Here is a 15,090-nt window from a genome sequence, read left to right on the forward strand (position 1 = left end):
GCTGGGCATCCAAACACACTGAGACCCAAACAATAACAATTACTGCAGTTAATGCTTCTGTACAGTGTTAGATGTTACGACCACATATCTCCACTCGAAAAAATAACACCTTGGGACAGCCATTGTAAATCAGAGAGGTCGTAAGTCGCTTCCGTCATAAGTCAAGGACAACTTGTAATATACAGTCTCTAACCATACTCAAGGAAGACAACCAGAGGACCTACAGTCCCACAACAACAACAGGGATCACACCAGATTAGATCAGAAAGATCTTTACCCGCGCAGGTCACGGACTTGAGCTGACCCATCCGTGGGGCTGATTTCTCCCGTTAGCATCTTGAAGGTGGTGGTCTTTCCAGCTCCGTTGACTCCCAGTAATCCGAAACACTGCAGAATGACATTACAGTCAAAGCCCTTTCTATCAGAAAACAGCGCTCTTACGTGACTTTTTAACACCGAAAGTTATATGACTAAGTAACACGAAGATCTTAGTGTAACAGCTTAAGCATTTTTGGGGTTGGGGGGGGGGGGGGGATTTTGCATCTCGCAAAACAAACGCCTAATCATGTTAATTAGTATCCTAGCACCAAACGGACCTCTCCAGCTGGAATGCCCACGGACAGTCTCTTCACAGCGTGCACCCTCTTGTTCAGGTGTCGGTAAACTTTGGTGAGCTGTTGGATCTGGAGCAGGTCACTGCTAGCGGCCCCGCCATCCACACGCTCGCGTTCTGCAACGACGTCTTCATCCTCATACCGGCTGTGCGTCTTCTCCGCGGCTCTCTTGAAACAGAACAGCCTCCTGCATTTGAGCAGAGAGGGATCATCACGTAACGAATGAGTGTGGGGATGAAAAAGCCAAATGGTTGAAACAAGTCTTAATTTTAAACCTTTCAGTTTCAGCCTGACCATTAAAAAACATTTATGTTCATGGCTACACATTATTACTTAAAAACTATTACCCTAAATTTGGGACTTTAAATTTCACAACATTACATTTGTTCGTCTGGCAGACGTTTTTATCCAAAGCAACTTACATAATGAGTACATACAATACGTGCATAACTAATGTCTCAAGTCCTTGTGTAGCCTTTGCTGTTTAGCTGTAAGGACCACCTGAATGCTCAAGCTCTAGGTCCCTTAGCATCCTTACGAGATGCAACGTGCAGTTAGAGCGCTCCAGGCTCACCTGACTCTTTGGATGAGCCATTTGTTGAGCAGTAGGCGCAGCGTGAAGAAAAAGGTTCCCTGCACCAACAAGGAGAGGAACATGGGGCCCAGCACGTCCATGGTGAAGGGGTCTTTATAGGCATCCACCCCGTACGCGCTCAGCATCTGCACTTGCAGGTCCACCCGCGACAGTTCCATCAGCCCGTTCCCAAAGCTGAACTGAGGGAAGATGAGGAACACCTGGCTCATGACACGATACACCTCGTGAACGTTCTGGAAAAGGAACAGAAAAAAGAGAAAGAGTGAGAGAGATCAAAACCGCACAGAGCAGAGGATTTCAGCACAAACTACAAAATAATCCCAGAACATCTGTTTTGCTTAGTTACAGTTAATTTTGTTTGGATTATTTTAGCTTTCAATAAAAAAAAAGACCACATGTAAGTGAAAGAGTTTGCATTTGATCATTTCATCAAGTTCATATTCAATACAATGCTAATTGTATTACACCATTATTCATTATATGCTATAAACTATGTAGCCCCATTATTATAATGTGTTCAGTGTATGTGTGTTCTATTCAAAGTCATGTTTTGTTTTTGTTTTTTTTGTTTATTTTTTTTAAAGTGTGGCAATACCTCATCATTCTGATTGAGCTGACCAATGAAGTAGACTATGGATGTGGAGATGATGGTGTTCACACTAACAAAGAGGTTGATGCACACGTAGCTAATAAAAGCCATCTCTGCATCTTTGAATACAGCTGACAGAAGGTACATCCAAGGGAAGGTGGCAAACCTGCAGGGAAGCCATGAAATTGATGGTAAATTGTAGAGAATGTGCTAGAGTGGATACAGCATGGGGTCTGGCCGAGAGAAGAAAAGAAACAATAATAATAATAATAACCGTCGACCAAAAAGGGCAAAATATCTGCAGTGTAGAAAGGTGTCCAGAAAAATGTTGACTCTGGCCACAACAAAGAAAGATGCAATAAACAGGAGGAAAATATTCAAAAAACGGAGTTCAGAGCCTTGAAGATAAATTACTTCATCTGTTCCCACATGGTGAGGCGTTCTCCCTCTTGCCTCTATGACAAAATGATCTCCTTTTTTATTCATTACTTCTGGTGATTGAGGTTGAAGGGTCAAGGAAAAGGATGTGCTTAAACAAGAGGTGGAGGTGGGGAGAGTGGGGAGGGGGGGGGGGGGGGGTCCTCCGTGAGCGTGTGTGCGTGTGTGTGTGTGTGTTTATGTGTATCTGTGAGTGACAGTAGAGAATCCTTCCCAAGCCAGACCGCTCAACAAAAGCAATTAAACTTGTCCAGGTGCAAGCAGTGCCAGGTTGCTGTGACGTGTGGTTATTTATTGCCCCGGGGGTTTTGGGACAATGCGACCAACAGAGAGGGCAGGTCTGAGGCTCACGCACAAAGATGGACTTCCTTTCCACTGGTTTCGGCTCTGAAGCATCCAGACATGCCCTAGCATGAGAGTAAGTCCTTACCGTCCCTCACAACACAATCAAGTGACTGATAAAGGGTGTGGAAAATCTCTGACCTGCAGGGTGCCTCTCAGTACTTTCTACTTCTGGACCAAACTATAGGAGTCTGGCTTTTCTAAGAGCTAGACCCCCTCTATTCTTCAGTGAGTAGCTGCTGGTGAATTGTCATGGCTACTATGTGACTGATATACTCTCCAGTGACCATAGATCAGACAGCTAACCTGACCACTGTTCAGTTATCACCATTCACAAGCATCAGTCATGCTAGTGCATGGTGAAATTTGCCAGTAGTGGAGCATAAAGTGTGTACCAACATTAGAAGGTCAATATAGATTTTTACAGTACAGGGCTGTTTCATGTTCAGTATAGGTTTTCTATTAATAAACGTATGAGAAACATACTGACCCGAAGAGCACCAGTAACAGGGTTACCACGGCTAAGTTCTGTCTGTCCGTGAAGGCTGGGAGCTGGAAGGCTGCGATCATGATGACTGAGAAAGCCACTGGAATCATGTAGATTGCCTGCAAAGACAAGGGAGCTCATGTTCTTTATTCTTTATGAGTTAAACGGGACTAAACATATGGGGGGGGGGGGGGGGGGGGGTGAGTTCAGACCATTGCTGATGGCTTGGATGTCAACTTAAACATTTCAATACTCTCAAAATTTTATTAAGGTTTTTCGATTGATCGCTTTCAGTTACTTACACAGCACATTACTCAATAAATATTTATAAGTAATACATATGACACACAGTGACAGAGAAAGTTGCACTTTTTTTCCGAAATGTCTTTGATGTCTTTTTCTGCTCTTCCAACTTGAGTGTATTTCTGCAAGTTAATAGTGATGAACCGGGGGAACAAATGAGTATTAAATGTACTTTAAGGTGATTTACCATGTCATAGAGGAAGTTGATGACCCAGTAAAATGGCTCGCTGATCCCAGAGATGTGCTGAAGTCTCTTGGAGCCACTGTGGTGTTCTTGGACCTCATATATGACAAAGCTGGCTGTCATGATGGAGTAACCTGTCAGCATGCACATGGCGACCAGAGTGCTGACCAAGCCCCGAACCCTGCAAATTTATTAGACAGTGTCAGAGGTCAAGGACTCCTATTTCTATTCCACTGGAGAACTAAGAGGAAACCTGGATTAAATCTACGGGAACACCACAAGTGACAAATAACGTATTTTAAAATATCTTTAAGTGACAGGGGGGAATTATGAGTCAAAAATTTTCCTCGGTTCAACCCCACAAACGAAATCTGAATCTGGGATTTTAAGTTTTTTTATTTTCCTACTAAGATCACCACGTGTACAGTGAGGCAGGATGGAGAACAGGTTCTGAACAGGGACTTAGATCTCTGGCTTTTTGAGGTGCGTTTGAGGCACTCTTGTCGGAGTGTGCTGCACTGTGACTCTGTTCCCTTGATAGCCCACATGCTGGGCCGACTCCTTTAATCCTGCCCCCCCCCCCACCCCACCCCACCCACCCTCCCCGCAAGCTCCCCCTCTCCTCCTGTTTTTCCCTCTTTCCTTCAGGGGCACGTTTTTTTTTTTTTGGGAAACACTGTCGATGTCGGAGTTAAGGCCACATAGAGTGAAACGGCGTAAAAAGAATGAGAGACAGAACAATTTGAAGGAAACAAAGATGACAGGGGTGGTAGTGTACAACTGCAGTACAGACATTAAAACCTAACTCGGTGGTACGCCGCAGCAGCCAGGTCTTAGCGGTGGCAGCAAAAGACAGAGATACAATGAGAAGTGCTCGGTATTAAACTGATAGACAGACGGGGTTATTTGACAATAAATGAGGAATGCTTATCAAGCCTTTGCTCTCCTCATCACCCGGTCTATTCTTCCCCCAGTCTCCGACTCCACTCATCTGCAGTACTCCTGTCCTTTCCTCAATGTATGCACTGATGAATATCTCTCTCTGTCTCGCTCTGTCCCTCCCACTCTCATGCTCTCTTTGTCTCTCACCCCCTTCCACCCTCTCTCTATTTCTCTCTCTCTCTCTCTCTCTCTCTCTCTCTCTCTCTCTCTCTCTATCTATCTGTCTATCTATCTACCTCTATCTCTTTCTCCCTGTCTCTCTCTCTGCGGCATACGTTCTCTCACGTTATATTACGGTCCTTAGTCAGTAATTAAATACAAATAAAATTGTCCACAGTGTTTTAAAATGCCCCAGAGTTGAGTGGAAACTGTGCTCAATAAGTTAACTTCTGCACCACCTTGAGAATAAACACACATCATATTGGATGAGTAATCGATAAACGCAGCTCAGGAAAATCCATTTAAAGAAAAAAAAAAATCAAATAGTAGTAAATGCAGCAGTCAAATTGCATTACTCAGTGTGCTCTACTAGAATGTAAATTCCAGTCTTATCTAAGGCTTAGCCTTCAGCTGATTCCTTCATTTGCCCTACCATAAAATGGTAAGGTGTTACTAATATGGTCATTTCTGTCATCACAGGTTAAGTCCTCAGATAAGAGTGTGCTTACAGAGTATCCTCCTGCTCCACCTGTCCAGGGTACGGGTGACTGTTCACTGTGATTGCTGTAAAAAAAAAAAAAAGAAAAAGAAAGAAAACAAAAATAACAGACATTAACAACAACAACAACAACACAAGCTTAACATCTGTATCGTAAACAGCATCTTCAGTTTGTTTTTCCTCTCTAGGACCTGCTCTGGATTTATGTTGTGTTTTCGGTTTGGGTGAGTTGAACCAACAACATTTGAATGATTAGGCTACATCCTCTTTGCTCCTTCACTTACTGACTAGTGGGGATTGTGTTAATCTCGGGCCACAGGCAGACAGTGAATCTCAGCCACTAGACCAGCCTGGCAGTGGTGAAATAAGGCAAGGCCCAGTCCTATTCTATGCTTTCACTACAACGCTCAGCACCTTTCATTAGAATTCTTGCTACTGCGCCACATGGGCAGGGGACAGAAGAGAAACAGTGACCCCTGGCTGCAGGCTGTGGAACTGCCACTCGAATTATACTACACCCCTGGGCATGTTTTGACTAACTCAAAGCTTGTAACCGACATTTTAAGCAGATCTCATTGTTATACACCTTATAAAAATGAGAAAAGCAGAAATCATTATGTTTCCTTCCCAAAACAAGTTTTGTGAATGTAAAAGACAGGTCCTGTGATGACTGGATGCAGTGGTGTGGCGTCTACTGACCGTACTGGGAGCGGTCCTTATCAGCTGGGAGGCTAGAGCGCAGCAGGAAGTTGTTAAGGCTGTTGAGGTAAGCAGGCATTGTGTGATGACCTTCTGGATTGTACCAGACCTGCAAGACACGAGAAACAACAACAAAAAAAAAAACCCACATATAATGACGGTCTCTTCTCCTATCTTATGATCTTTGAATGGAACCCAGCCTTCTGAATGAACAACAAGTTCTGTGCAATTAAACAAAATGACCACAAATTAAAAATTCGAACAGCATGATCACGGCAGTCATGAATCTAGGTATTAATATTCTGGGATTCATAATGATTGCAGTTAAAGCGGCAGCTTTTTTGTTTTGTTTTGTCTTGTTTTTGCTCGAGTTGAAGCCACGTGAAGCGGCTGAGTTGCCGACCTTAGTCAGAGTCCTGTTCTTCGGCACTTCCTGAATGTCCATACGGAGATCAAGGGGAAGCGACTTTCCAAATGCCCATCCTCCATATCTAAGACCGAGAGAGAAAGAGAGAGAGAGAGAGAGAGAGAGAGAGAGAGAGAGAGAGAAGCCTCATTGGAAATTGTCTCACATCTACAGCACGTTTGTCCACAGATATTTCCCACCACGTGTGTTTTTTCTTTTTTTTTTTTTCCAGATCACCGGTCTTTTACTCATCATTTATGAAACCCCTGTGTGACATGATTAAATCGTAAGGCCAATTCCCTGTCTGCTCTCTTCCCGTATTTGTAAAAATGTCTTTGTTATTTGTCCTGGACCCCTCAGGGAGTTGCATATTTTATTACATTAATTCGTGCCGAAGATACATGAATAATGTATTTCCACCGTGACATTTTTTAGGATTAATAAGATAAGATTCTGTATTGGACTCAGTGTTCGGTGCGGTCTGTTGTGAAAATGTCATAAGGGTCATCCAACATATACCATGGCAGCATCACACTCTCAGGCTGGAGATGAACCGAACGGCTTGCTCTTAAATTATTCAGTTTGCCCCACGGGCAGTCTGTGATTCCCTCGCCGTTTTCAGGTAACATTCCTCATCCTACCCTTAAAACTCCGAGGACATTTCAGTGGGAAAAGAGTATACCGTCGAGGTGTAACAATGGAGGGATGATCCCAAAAAGAAAAATAAAGAGAGGAGGAGAGAAGAAGAGGAGAAAAAAAAACGCTTGCATGAGCAGCACTGTTCCTGCTGAGCTTGGACTTGCCTGTCTCTGATGAAGTTATTGGCCGTGGCCAGCAGATAGTTTTCCACGTTGAGTCCAGTTAGGTTATAGACGATTTGGGAAGAGGGGTTTCTCTTGTGTGGTGGATCATAACTGGGTTTCTGACAAATCTGCAATGAGAAGCTGAAAGTGAGAAAACCACACTAAAAATTCTATGTGTCTCACACAATACAAAAGAATTCAAATACTACTGAGATATTACTAGGACTTACAAAAAGAAACAATAGTGTTTAAAAAATGTTGAATATATATATACACACATATATATATATATACACACACACACACACATATACATACATACATACATACATACATACATATATATATATATATATATATAAAAATATATATACACACACACACACACACAGGTAGACACTCATCTCCTGTTGTGTTCTGGTCAAAATTACCTGACCTTTTTCATTTATTGACGTCCATGGTGACACAAACTGACCTGTTCTGTCTGAGTGCACTTGCAGGGTTCTAAAGGAGCAGAGCTGTTTCCTCTGCTGGTCCACTGATCAGGGCCGTGGTTTCCTCTGCCGCTGCACACCCTGGAGAAGAAGAAAAGAAAAAAAAAACATCATGCATTTACATACAGTCTCCTCTGCTGAAAGGCAGAACAACAGGCTGGTCCATTCATGCTGAAGAACATCTGTATGCACAGAGGGCACAGAGATGCTCATTGTCATAGTCCGGTGATCCATAGGGCATCGGTGTGAGCGACTGGATGGCTTTTGTTCTTTTTCTTTTTTCTTTTTTTTCTTTTTTTTTTTTGGCTGGCAATTTTACAGCACCTATAAGGTCTTGGCTGGCAAGTACCGACACTCATTTGAGAGTCTGTGAGTGGAAATCCATCCAATAAACAGAAAGTGTTTATGGAATGCAAATGATTCTCACGCACTTGTACCATTAGAGGTTGCAGTGGCATTAGAGAGATTTTATGAAAATGAAAGGCAGAAAGGACAGGCAGAGAAAGACGAGAAAAGAGAAAAAGAGGGGAGAGGAGTGTGGAGGGTGAGCGTCATCCAGAGATGAAATAATTAACAGGGCCGGTTAGTTGAACAAATACGAATGGATGGACTCTCAGCACGACGGAGGCCAAACCATTAATTAAATATGTTAAGATCGATGGCATGCTTGGACTGATAACATCTCTGATTGGCTACTCACGGGTTGCTCGGGTTGTTCAGACACATGTGGTCAATTCCAGGGTATGACATCATAGTATCCACCAAGTAGCTAGAGTTGGGGTTCTCGTTGCTGTTGAGAAAACAACAGTTGCCACATTATGATTTTAAAAAAAAACAAAAAACAAAACACATACACGTACACAAATAAAATAACCATTGTTAAACTTAATATGAATTATGGTTATGATTTGTGATATGATTATGAATTATAATTTTTTCAACCAAAATGAAGACTTTGATCAAATTAAACCCAATATGAATTATCTTAAATAAAGTGTAGCATTCCAAGATAATAATTATTACATCTTTACATCAGTTAAGCTCACAACTTCTTTCTGCCTTGTTTGTTTGCTCCCTGAGGTTAAGTGATGGTCCTCTCTTTCACAAATATCTTAACAAAACTCTCCAGTTTTTGGAGGGCTAACCCATTCATTTTTTTCTCCCTTAATAAGCAGTGCTCTAAGAGTCAAACTACAAATTACGGCCAAGCCTAAGTACGGCTGGTTCTGACCTGAAAAAGGCATACTGGTCCCCAGAATGGTAGAGACCGGGAGAGAGCTCCATCTCGGGGAAGTACTGCAGGTCGCTCCTGATGGAGCCGAGACCCATGGCGGCAATGACGAACAGCACGGGCAGGACCAGCTGGGAGAACATTCCCTTCCAGTCCCTCCTGGAGTGATGCACCCGTTTCACCAGCATGGCCATCACCTGCTGGGCCGCCAACGCCATCCCACGCACCGTGGACGCACCCGTCAGACCTACGCCAGAGAACAGGATCCGTGAGCGTGTGACAGGCAAACCATAGCGGTAAGAATGACACACCATATGACATAATGGAGAACACTGCATGACTTCACAATGGAACCAAACCAATGTTTTGGTTTGGTTAACTGGAATCCAGTTAAATCAAGCTTTGTCTCCATTGGCATGGATGCTCTCCTAAAGAGTTCTGAGTACATTTTCTTCTTCAGAGGCATTTAATAGAAACGCCACACTGACACACAGGCACTAAGTTGACAGTGTAGTCTTTCGTCATGTTCCCAAAAGCGGTTATTTTCTGTAAGAAACCAATTCCTATTCACACAGAGGTAGACAGTAGAAGATGGAGCGAGGGCCACTTACTTGCTTTCTCTCCCAAGTTGTATGCGCTGTCAGCGAGATCATCTGGTAGGCTGTCTCTGGAAGCTGCCAAGTCCATTATAGATTCAGACACAGACCAAGGCCTCTGCTCCGTGTGCTCCAGGTCGTCTCTAGTCAGCTGAAGGAACACCTTGAGGCAGAAAAGAAAAAAAGACACGGAGCTGTGTTAATATCTGTGTGTGAGTTTGACAATGCACACAGCTGTGGCACAGTGGTCCTCTGTGACCGCGCTTATAAAACGGAGTCCGGTTCTCACCTCTTCCAGAGTGGTATCTGAGATACCGTAGCAGCCAAGATGAAGGGCATCTAGGTTGCGGTCCAGGCTAGTGAGCAATGAACGGTAAGCAGAGGCATTCTGGGAGTTGTAGGGTGGGAGGGTGTACACCACGTCGCCAAGACGACCCTCTTTCAGACAAGCGTTAGGCAGATGTGACTGGATGAAGGCTGTCAGTTCCTCAATGTCAAACTTCTCCTCCGAGCCTGGAACCTGGACCTGAGGAAGAGAGGAAAAAGGGGAGGAAAATGAAGAAAAACTGAGGAATGAAAAGTGAATGACTCACCCAGTTAGACTAAAAAAAAGCACAGAGAAATTCATTTCCTGTTTAAATCAGCATGCAGTGTCAGCTAAACAGAAGACATCTTATGTAAAACAAATAAGCACATAAAATAAAATATTCTATTAAAAAAAGAGAAATCTACCGTGCTGACAAGTGCATTTTCATGAGGCAGACTGAAGAAATCGTTACAGATTGAAAATGAGAGTTTAAAGTGCATGATACTGGATTTTCACTGTTAAAAAGTGGCTGAACGCTTGTATTTCTCTTGAGGTTTTTTTTGGTGTCCAGTGGCGGGTTAAAGAGTACCTTCTTGGTGAGAGTCAGGTTGTAGCCCTTGGCCAGCTTGTCTTTGAGGTAGAACGGAGAGCCGCAGCATTTGACACCTCCGCGTTCCAAAAAGGCGATCCTATCGCTGAGGACCTCAGCCTCGTCCAGGTGGTGAGTGGACAAGATGATGGTACGGTCTGGACGAACGGAGAGGCCAAACAGCAAGTCACACGTCAAGCAAAAGAGAAACAAAGAGGGGGGTGGGGGGATTAAAGGAACGACATCTGATTAAAGGAACGACATCTGAGCCTCATGTCATCTGAGCCTAACTTTTCATAACTAAATTCCTTTCATGCCTCTCTCAGTGTTCTCTGACTGAGTATCTCAGGCGAGTGTAATTTGACATGAGGGGGCATGAGTCGTGAGACAGATAACAATCAGACCCATACACCACGATGGGACATTTTTTTCTTTTTCTTTTTTTTTTTTTCTTCTTCTCCTTTACATTTCCATTCCAGCAGAATCCACCTTGAGAAAAAATGTTTCCACTTAATTAAATTCTGAATGAAATGTCAGGAGCCCGACAGAAGCAAAGTCCTCAGGGGTTCTTACGGCGGCCGTGAGCCGCGTGCGAGCGTTGTTTTATTTTTTTTGGAGGGGGCGCTACCTTGCTTGTGCTGGAGGACGATGTCCCATATGCTGCGACGTGAGCAGGGGTCCACGCCGGTGGTGGGCTCGTCCAGGACCACCAGCCGCGAGCCGCCGATGAAGGCGATGGAGATCGAGAGCTTCCTCTTCATTCCGCCGGACAGAGTTCCGACCCGCTTGTGACGGTGAGCGTACATACCGGTCTCCTGTAGGATTCTGGGGAAAAGGAACAGAAAACTGTTTAATAAACTGATTACTGGTCAGACAAAGTGAATGAACAATACAACGGCTGGGTGTTCTATTTCGTTTCCACGAGGTTCTATTTCGAACCACGTTGTTTTTGTTTTGTTTGTTTGTTTGTTTGTTTTCCCTAGTTGTACCATGTGCTGTTTGTGTACACTTACTTGCGCACTTGATCCTTCACCTCGTGTTTTGTCCAGTGAGGGGCTTTTATCTGAGCGTACAACAATAGGTGTTCCTCGGTGGTCAGGTGGTCGAACAAGACGTCGTACTGCATACACACGCCAAGCTCCTTGCGAACTTCATCAGTGTATGCCTGCATGTCCCTCCCGTAGACCTCAATGGAGCCAGAAGAGGGCGGAAACAGCCCGGTGAGAAGTGACCTGAGAGGGACCATAAGGCGTTATTTCACATTTCACCTTCATCTCATATTTACACAATAACAATCAGACTGCAGCTACACATATATGGCATGACAGGTGTGCAATCAAAGCTAGCCAGGACTAGGGCCGTATTTGATCATTAAAACCACATGTAAACATTTCGTTTGTCCTTAGAAATTTGCCTGCGTGACTCATAGCTCTTACATTGTGGTGGTCTTGCCGGCTCCATTGTGACCCAGGAGTGAGGTGACATGGCCTTCGTAAAAGGCGAGGGTCAGGTGATCCACAGCGTTCCGGTTACCGTAGGCCTTAGTCAGGCCATGCAGAGACACGCCCACTGGCAGTCCAGAGAACTCTTCCTCCCCATGGGAGGTAAAGCCACCTTTCCCTAAAGTGAGAGAGAGAGAGACAGACAGAGAGAGAGAGAGAGAAAGAGAGAGATGCTTAAAATTCAAAAGAGAAAACCGAATGGACAGGGACAGTGAGGAAAACATGTATTTGACTGGTCATGCTGTAGTGTGCTAGTGACCATATCTGCTGGTCAGTTGGTGAGTACCTTTGCCTTTGCCTTTGCCTTTGCCTTTGCCTTCACCGTTGGCCTGACTCTCCTGCATGATGTTGGAGAAGAACAGGCCCCGGCTGGTGCTCTTCGGAGCCTTCTTGCAGCATCCGAACAGATCCGCCCAGAAGGAAGGTGTCACGGGGAAGTACCAAGGCGCAGGAATGCCGTATTTCCCTGGTCGACAACAGAAACAGCACACGGCGTTACCAAGGTTTATAACTGGACACGTCGTCGAACAAAATGCATCCGACTTTCAACAGCACAAAAAGTTCAAGCCTACTCTGCCCCTAAGGTTTCACACTGTCCCTAGTTGCCTCCTCTGCTCTTTGAATCATAAATGCATTTCTTCCTTGAGATGAAAGTATTACTTGTTTAATGTGGTGTCTGTCAGAGAAATCAGAGCCAGACGAGCCCATGCACACACCTGGGAAAACCATGCGAACGTACACGCCGACAAGGAAGTAAATCAGGGAGTCGATGAGAAGCAGCCAGCAAAGCCAGCCGAAGGACGAGGTGTCCCCAGACAGGGGAGAGGTGTACATATTGCTCCACTGGATTCCTGCAGGAGGTGAGGGGAGGAATCACGGAAACAAAAGCTCAGTTACATTAAACTCAAGTCAACCCCTCAATTTTTATGGAAGCTATACAGTGTGCCGCTCAGTATACGAGGTGCTTTGTTTTTGTTTATTTGTTTGTTTGTTGGTTTGTTAAATGAGCCTACCTTCCTCCAGTTTCTCATAGCGGGAGATGTACTGGCTGGCGTAGCTGAAGCAGGTTGGGGCAAAAAGACTCTGGAAGAAAAGAGGAACAACAACAAGTTCAAACACCAGGAAAAAAGAAAAACACACACACACACACACACACACACACACACACACAAGGTTGTGAGTGAGGTGTCTCGCTCTGACGTTTCACGTACCAGTGCGCTCTTGACGGAAAAGGAGAGGCTTTCCTCCATGGAAACGATCACGATGAAGGGGAAGAAGCAAACGATGTAGATCATGCATCCGCTCAGCCCGGCGATGTTGGTCCTGTCGAAGAACGCGCTGACCAGGTAGCTCATGGCCAAGACGCTGAGACCGTAGTCGCAGAGGTAGATGAAGACCAGGGAGCTGTCGCTGTTCGCCAGTATGCCGCCGAACTTCAGTATCAGGGTGATGAAGACGATGGTGACCAATAGGAACACAGCGCTCTCGATGAACCAGGCGAAGAAATGACTAATGGGGTTGACTCCCATCATTTTCATGTACTGTCATGAAAGCAGAAGCCAAAAAGGGCATTATCGGACAAGGTAACGACACGACAATCCCACGTAAAAGTGTTTATCCTGTAGCATGTTGGCACAGGTTCAAGTTCAGTGGAAACATCCTCCCTCACAAAAAAAAGAGAGATGAAAAAGAAAGAAGAGAAAAAGTTCACGACCATAATTTTAGTGATAAACTGCATGCATTTTTCCCATGACCTGCAGAAGTTACATGGGGACGGGAGATGCGGGGGGGGGGGGAGGGGGGGGGGGGGTTGGGGGAGTGCGATACTGATGGCAGTGAATAGTCTCTAATTCCAGTCACAGTGGGCAGATGCTTACCTCATGCAGTCTCAGCTCTCTCTCATGCACGAGTTTCCTCACAAAGTTGGCGACGAACAGAATCCAGGCAATAATCAGCGCCAGGGGGAAAGCGACAGAGATGCTGTTCAGGTACCTGCAAGGAAAAGCCAGACGCAATTAAACCAAAGAACTTCAAAAAAAAACTTCAGCTAATAAACAACTCAACCACAAAACGACAGCAAACCTTTCACACGATTTACACCAAGCTCATATTGCACATGCAGTCTGCAGGTTTTTTGTTTGTTTGTTTGTTTGTTTGTTTGTTTGTTTGTTTGTTTTTTAATGCCACTAATATGTCAAAATGATAACACTGCCACAGCGCTGTGTCCCACCATAAATCAAAATGATGCAAAATGCAAAGATCAACATGTTACAACCACTGATAAACTAAAACAAACAAGAGACATTTCGTTGCAGGGGTGACAGTATGGCTTTTTGTTGTCCGAGGAATAAATAGAGACCCAGAGATGATTGATGGTGCATTCTGGTATTTCACTTTGTAAGGTTTTGTTATGAACATATTATTTGCGACAGAAACCTTCCCCATTATGAATTAGATAATGCACATGAATGTAGGTTTGGATGTGCCCTGTGTGTGTGTGTGTGTGTGTGTGTGTGTGTGTGGGTGTGTGTGTGTGTGTGTCTGTGTGTGTGTGTGTGTGTGTGTGTGTGTGTGTGTGTGTGTGTGTGTCTGTGTGTGTGTGTGTGTGTGTGCACGCGCGTGTGGGTGTGTGTATTTGTAAGTATGTGTATGTCTGTGTAAAATGTGTGTGTTAGCGTGTGCATGTGTATGTGCACATGCGTGTGTGTGTGCGTGTGCGTGTGCGGACGTGAAAACCGTCAAACTCACTCGTCGTCTGGAAAGCAGGGGTAAGGGAAGGCCTGGACCTGAACAGCGGGTCCGTCCACGGGTTTTCCCGCCTGCGTCTCTATGATGGCCCGTTCGATGCTCTCCTGCAGGTACAGGAAGCCGCGGCTGTAGCGCTGGGTGAGCATGAATGAGATGTAGGCGCCTTTCTGCCACAGGGGGTTGCGGATGCGGTCGGTACGCATGACGTTGTCGATGTGCATACGGATGGTGTACTCCACTTTGGGAGGGAGCGCGGAGCCGGAAACGTCCCTGCGCCTCCTGTCAGAGGACTGCTCCTCAGGGAGCTTAAAGATGACACCTGCAAAGAGATACAGAATATATTCATAAAAGTCCCAAAAAAAGAAAAAGGGCCTTTATTTATTTATTTGTTTGTTTGTTTTGGAGTGCTTACTCTGCACTGGTGGTCAGCTCAACCACAAAGACAAACTGCCGATTTATGTCTCTAAGTTCCAGGTTCTAAAGTACATCCAGTGGTTTAAAGGACACTGAATTGCAGGTTCCAGCTTCTAAAGTACGTCCAGTGGTTTAAAGGACACTGAATT

At 44.8% G+C, this 15,090-nt stretch overlaps 1 protein-coding gene across 1 annotated transcript in view; it reads right to left on the minus strand.

The window, feature by feature from the left end:
- Positions 1 to 15,090, minus strand: part of abca12 (ATP-binding cassette, sub-family A (ABC1), member 12) — a 46,533-nt gene that overhangs the window by 4,336 nt on the left and 27,107 nt on the right. The window contains exons 37-61 of the mRNA XM_030787622.1: positions 14,528 to 14,846; positions 13,657 to 13,771; positions 12,991 to 13,320; positions 12,793 to 12,862; positions 12,496 to 12,630; positions 12,066 to 12,245; positions 11,714 to 11,891; positions 11,291 to 11,509; positions 10,906 to 11,102; positions 10,278 to 10,435; positions 9,671 to 9,907; positions 9,397 to 9,544; positions 8,786 to 9,032; positions 8,255 to 8,344; positions 7,536 to 7,635; positions 7,061 to 7,188; positions 6,255 to 6,342; positions 5,852 to 5,960; positions 5,163 to 5,217; positions 3,556 to 3,733; positions 3,069 to 3,184; positions 1,805 to 1,964; positions 1,189 to 1,442; positions 597 to 801; positions 278 to 387 (exon numbers count right to left, since the gene is read on the minus strand). Of these exons, the coding sequence (XP_030643482.1) occupies positions 278 to 387; positions 597 to 801; positions 1,189 to 1,442; positions 1,805 to 1,964; positions 3,069 to 3,184; positions 3,556 to 3,733; positions 5,163 to 5,217; positions 5,852 to 5,960; positions 6,255 to 6,342; positions 7,061 to 7,188; positions 7,536 to 7,635; positions 8,255 to 8,344; positions 8,786 to 9,032; positions 9,397 to 9,544; positions 9,671 to 9,907; positions 10,278 to 10,435; positions 10,906 to 11,102; positions 11,291 to 11,509; positions 11,714 to 11,891; positions 12,066 to 12,245; positions 12,496 to 12,630; positions 12,793 to 12,862; positions 12,991 to 13,320; positions 13,657 to 13,771; positions 14,528 to 14,846 (4,126 nt within the window). The remainder of the gene's footprint in view (positions 1 to 277; positions 388 to 596; positions 802 to 1,188; positions 1,443 to 1,804; positions 1,965 to 3,068; positions 3,185 to 3,555; positions 3,734 to 5,162; positions 5,218 to 5,851; positions 5,961 to 6,254; positions 6,343 to 7,060; positions 7,189 to 7,535; positions 7,636 to 8,254; positions 8,345 to 8,785; positions 9,033 to 9,396; positions 9,545 to 9,670; positions 9,908 to 10,277; positions 10,436 to 10,905; positions 11,103 to 11,290; positions 11,510 to 11,713; positions 11,892 to 12,065; positions 12,246 to 12,495; positions 12,631 to 12,792; positions 12,863 to 12,990; positions 13,321 to 13,656; positions 13,772 to 14,527; positions 14,847 to 15,090) is intronic.

The sequence above is a fragment of the Chanos chanos genome, chromosome 10 (assembly GCF_902362185.1).
Source record: "Chanos chanos chromosome 10, fChaCha1.1, whole genome shotgun sequence".
Taxonomy (NCBI): Eukaryota; Metazoa; Chordata; class Actinopteri; order Gonorynchiformes; family Chanidae; genus Chanos; species Chanos chanos.